General features: G+C 40.3%; 1 protein-coding gene across 1 annotated transcript; it reads left to right on the top strand.

The window, feature by feature from the left end:
- The first annotated feature begins 260 nt into the window (after positions 1 to 260).
- irf4b (interferon regulatory factor 4b) lies at positions 261 to 4703 on the top strand. The gene is made up of 9 exons (XM_083562132.1): positions 261 to 647; positions 967 to 1164; positions 1323 to 1509; positions 1602 to 1687; positions 1767 to 1881; positions 2000 to 2107; positions 2814 to 3146; positions 3972 to 4084; positions 4257 to 4703. Exons 2-9 carry the CDS (start codon positions 967 to 969, stop codon positions 4416 to 4418), a joined length of 1302 nt encoding a protein of 433 aa, XP_083418258.1. The 5' UTR covers positions 261 to 647; the 3' UTR covers positions 4419 to 4703.
- The last annotated feature ends 539 nt before the right edge of the window (positions 4704 to 5242 follow it).

Raw genomic sequence — 5242 nt, 5'->3', positions numbered from 1 at the left:
ATTGATTACTTAATTTAATCAATATAATAAAGTGTATTGCATTAATTTGAATAATTATTTTTGATTTTTAAAACATTATTTCATGTATTATTTAACCATTTCATTTTAAATTGATTTAATGATGTAAATTATTGATGTTCACAAATATAATAATAAACTGTGTTATATATATATATATATATATATATATATATATATATATATATATATATATATATATATATATATATATAATTTATATATATATATTTTTTTATATATATATATTTTGCCTTTCTTCCCCATAACCTTACCGAAATTGAACCGAACTGTGACTTAAAAACCGAGGTACGTACGTATGTGAATTTTGTGTACCGTTACACCTCTTATTCTAACTTTATTGGTCGTGATTTCAGAGAACGATAACGATATTTTGAGCGAGAAAAAAACAAACAAAAAAAACTCCAGTCACGCCGCGGATGAACCCACGCGAGTTTCCCCCTGAGGGTTTTGCTTACGGGACGTTCGCTTCTGACACACCATGCACGTGCGCGCGCGCGCTCGGCAAACGCCCCGCCCCTTTTTGGACGCGCACCATTTAAGATAGTTCGCAGGTCGAGAGTGAACCAGCATCCCTCTGACACAACGAAACCAGCCTCTGCAGCGAGGTAAGCACGAGCCATCTCAGCAAATCATACAAAATGACTGGTTGTAGAATGTAAAAGGTTATGTGCAGGTTTTAAAGTGCAATTTATATATATATATATCGTACCCAGGAGTTGTTTTTTTGACCAGTTTAGAGTTTTGGATCACATTCCTTACCTTTACTAGGCAGGTGGTCCCAAGGTGACACTGGTCTAAATTATCCATGAGCTTTGGATCACAGTGGATTCGAGATAAAGTTTGCGAGAGGAACATATTTGTTGGTTTAGTTAGGGTTCTTTTAGGAACGCAGTCTGATCTCTTGTGGTGCATGTCTTGGGTTAGATGTGCTCGGATGGAGAACGCGCGCCGCTGGGCGGCTCGGGAAACGGCAAGTTGCGCCAGTGGCTCATCGAGCAGGTAGACTCCGGAAAATACCCCGGGCTCGTGTGGGAAAACGAAGACAAAAGTGTGTTCCGGATCCCGTGGAAGCACGCGGGGAAACAGGACTACAACCGGGACGAGGACGCAGCACTTTTCAAGGTAGATTTTAATCGAGAGGAAAAGGCGACTAAACAGAATGCGCTCACGGTGCATTGATACCAGTCCGTACTTCAGTATTATATAAAAGCAAGTGTATACTCAACTTTTCCGAGGTGAATTTTCACCTGCTTGCGCTCACGTTTTCGTCCTTTCCGTAGGCTTGGGCGCTGTTCAAAGGCAAATACCGGGAAGGCATTGACAAACCCGACCCTCCCACGTGGAAAACGCGTCTGCGGTGCGCGCTGAACAAGAGCAACGACTTCGATGAGCTGCTGGATCGCAGTCAGCTCGACATCTCGGACCCTTATAAAGTTTACCGAATCGTTCCCGAGGGCGCCAAAAAAGGCAAGTCATGTGCACAGAGACGCGCGCGCGCGCGCACCCGCCACCTGCAGACCCAAAACCTTTCCATTAAACCTCCGATTTCTGTATTACAGCCTCCAGATCTGTAGAGGACACGACACCAATCCCAAGCCCTCAGAGTTATCCATTACATCCACCCTATGCGCCTTTGCAGAGTCAGGTAAGAGATAATGCCACTTTCATTTTTGTGGTGACACGTGTGTGGATGAAGCGAATCAGTAGTGAACGTGTGCACGCAGGTCTGCAGCTTCATGTCTCCAGCAGAGAGGACTTGGCGGGACTTTCTCCCAGACAAGTCTCCTATAGCTGATATGTCTTTCAACCAAAGTCCATACACCTCTCGGTGGGATGCAGGTACACTTAATATTGGTATTGAGGTCGTTCAATATGTGCCATGAATGTGTAAAACAAATGTAATTATGATAAGGGACTGTACATAAAGAAATGTCTCTCAATCTGTTCTTCTGCTCAGGATACCAGTTTAGTGGCTCTTTCTACAGCTGCAGCGCCTCAGAACCTCTGCCATCGGCATTTACACTAGATGCCAGCATGAAGTCAGCAGAAGCCATGGCCCTCTCAGGTACCCATGCATGTATGCACATGGGATTTTGGACAGTGCGACTCTAGAAGGATGTATTATATTAAGAATGTCATGGTCAGATATTTTTGGTCACATGAAGGCTAACAACCTCCCTTATAGGACAAAGTTGCATTTTGCAGAGTGTAAGGGAAGTGGCTTACACACATGCTTTGTTCTGTTTGTAATACCCAGCAGATTTTACATAAAAAATTTAAGAAAGATGAATTGAACCAACATGAGCAAGATGCTCATGGAGCAATATACCTTACAGATGTGGATGGGCAGATTTACTTCGCTTTGCACCTGCCACCCTTGCCAACCATGTGGCTGTATCCTGTGTCTAGTGTCATCAAACGTTACATCGAGTGCACTATTAACATGGATGTAGATCAGATGATTAATCCCTTGTTTAAGCTTTTTGTTTAAGACATCTAAAGAAATAGGCATTTTTAAATTAAATTTTATGTTTTAAAACAGAGTTTTAATTAAGTTCGACCCAAAACAAATGATCAAACTTCTCAATGGTTTACTTTTATTTAAAGAGTACCCACCTGTTTATTCGCTTGATTTTCATTCTACTATCAACTATCAACTCTTATATGACTATAGCCATGCCACCTCTTTGAATATGATAAGACCTCTGACATTTATAAAACTTTAGTATTTGTTTAAATGTTGACCTTGTCTCCCTTCCTTTCTTGGTTAGATTACCGGCTCCATTTGGCAGTATATTTCCGGGAAGCCCTTGTGAAGGAGGTGACTGTGAGCAGTCTAGAAGGTTGTATTCTGGGTGCAAGCAAAGATGGTTTGCCATATGGGGCTTCTCAAGTTCCGGAGTTTGTGGAGCTTCCACAGATTGAACACAGCTCACTGGAACATGGGGTTCTGCTATGGGTGGCACCAGATGGGCTTTATGCTCGCCGCTGCTGCCCCTGCAGGGTGTATTGGGAAGGAGGGCACAATCCCTCTAACAATAAACCCAACAAACTACAGAGGGATCAGCCCTGCAAACTGCTGGACACTCAGCAATTCATTACAGGTTCGAATCTTATATTTCTCAAATCTTTGAAAACAAGGGTTTTATTAAAGTTCAGCTACTGTAGGAAGTGCATTCCTTTCATTTAAATGAACTTCTTTTCAGTTTGTTGTATTCTCTTGTTCTTCCTCTCTTGTTATGAGATCAACTGGTGTATCTCTCGTCTTCAGTTACAAAGCGAGTTACCACATAAATCAGCTAAAAGCTTCTAGATCATTTCTTTTCTCTGAATTTACCACACTGAAGACCACCAGGGAAATTATTTTCAATTATTACAGTAAATAAGGTCACTAAGAGTTACAGTAAACATTTCACCACAGCACACTCAGGATACTAGGCACCACAACAGATAATCTCCGTGTTCACAGAGGCCACCCACCTTTTTTTTACGTCAAGCTTGATTGGTTGCAGCGCATTTGCATACATGCACACAGGACTTTCCAGGATGTGATTAGTGTACAGATGAGAATCCCCATCATGCCTCCATCAAATGACTTCTTGTAAAACAGATGGAGATTAGGGCAGAAAATGTGAGTGGCCTGTATGATATTTTAAACCCGGCTGACCAAGTAATTTCAAAGAATAAGCTGTTACTGTCATACCACTTGGGTTTTGTGGGGAAATAACCTCCCAATTTTTAATGTGTATAAATAAGAACTTGGTTCAACAGTCTTCCATGAATAACCACAGTTTTGTTGTTTTTTGGCATTTCTGATCACTTAAGAATTAGATGTTTGTTTTTAATGATTTTTCTCAATATTTTTTTTTTTTTATCTGTAATAAGTTTGTGTTCAAATATAGTGATCTGTTTTTCCCCCTTATTCTCAGAATTACAGAGCTATGCTCGACACATACGTCCTCTACCCATGTCCCAAGTGCTCCTGTACTTTGAGGACGACAACACAGAGCCACAGAGACCAGGAAGGACCCTCACTGTCCAGGTATTTTATTATTATCATTCACAATTGATATGACTAGATCAACATTAAACCAAATCACCACTAAACTTTAAAAGCATCTTTTTAACCCAAGATAACAACTGGCATGCTTTAGATCTTATTTGGGTTTGTATGTAGTGTGTAAACTAAAAATCTGTTTTCCTTTATGTTCTAGGTTGAGCCGCTTTTCGCTCGACAGCTTCTCTACTTCACCCACTCAAGCAGCATGAACTACATCCGCAGTCACAACCTCTCACCTCTGAACCCAGAGCACACAATATCCTCAACTCAGGACTTCCACAGAATCATCAGCCATCACCACAGCAGCAGTCTGTAAAATTTCACCTGGCAAAGCTATCACTGAGAAAGACAAACTGAAGAACAAGATGGACTCAACAAATACACTGTCATGGCTCATGTGTGACACAGAGTATCAACTTTACCAACTAATTTCTTCAAACGCACTTAAGCAGCTGGACTTTTGTTTGCAGAATGGACCAAAGATGCTGGTTGCATGTGTCTGATTAGCACTTGGCATTTTCCCCCCTTTATAGGTTTATAGTTCTTCAATATCATCTCAGGGAACTGTAATGAAAACAGTATTAAAAGTTGTTATATCAAAGTCTGATTTCATTGTGGTTTATATGTACAAATACATGCTTCCACATGCCTATAAAACATCTGAAAAGAGATTGATTGATCACTCAGGATGTTGAATGATAGCATTAGACTAGCTATTGGGAAGAGAAATGGGTAAGCAGTGTGCTATGTGTGAACATATAAATATATGTGTACACACAGGAAATGTGGTTTGTGAGACAGGATGGTGATGGTTGACAGACCTGAAGACTGATGACATCACAGGAAGAGGTAGAAATTTTTTTTACATAAATAAATTTTTTGTTTCTGACAATAGTTAAGTCTCCAGAAAGGAAACTTGGTGTATAATCGTCATTATTTTACTTGCTAAATATAAAGACAAATATAAAATACCTTAGGGCTAGGTAAACAACAACAACAACAAAGTGATACAGCCAGGTTGTTCAGTGTATTTTGTCCTAGATTATTTGGGCCACATATTGTGTGCCTGGCCATTTGATCATCAAAACCTTTTATACTGCTGCTATTTTGTAAGAATAGAATTAGTGGCTGTAGCCAGTA

Source organism: Silurus aristotelis, assembly GCF_946808225.1.
Source record: "Silurus aristotelis genome assembly, chromosome: 15".
NCBI classification, from domain to species: Eukaryota; Metazoa; Chordata; class Actinopteri; order Siluriformes; family Siluridae; genus Silurus; species Silurus aristotelis.
This window is presented reverse-complemented; position numbering and strand designations above follow the sequence as displayed.

What these genes read in the sequence shown, in the direction of transcription:
- irf4b (XM_083562132.1), top strand. Translation starts at nt 967, where the DNA reads ATGTGCTCGGATGGAGAACGCGCGCCGCTGGGCGGCTCGGGAAACGGC. An exon ending in CACTCAGCAATTCATTACAG is followed by an intron (nt 3,147 to 3,971) that starts GTTCGAATCTTA and finishes CCTTATTCTCAG; the next exon opens with AATTACAGAGCTATGCTCGA. An exon ending in GAAGGACCCTCACTGTCCAG is followed by an intron (nt 4,085 to 4,256) that starts GTATTTTATTAT and finishes TTTATGTTCTAG; the next exon opens with GTTGAGCCGCTTTTCGCTCG.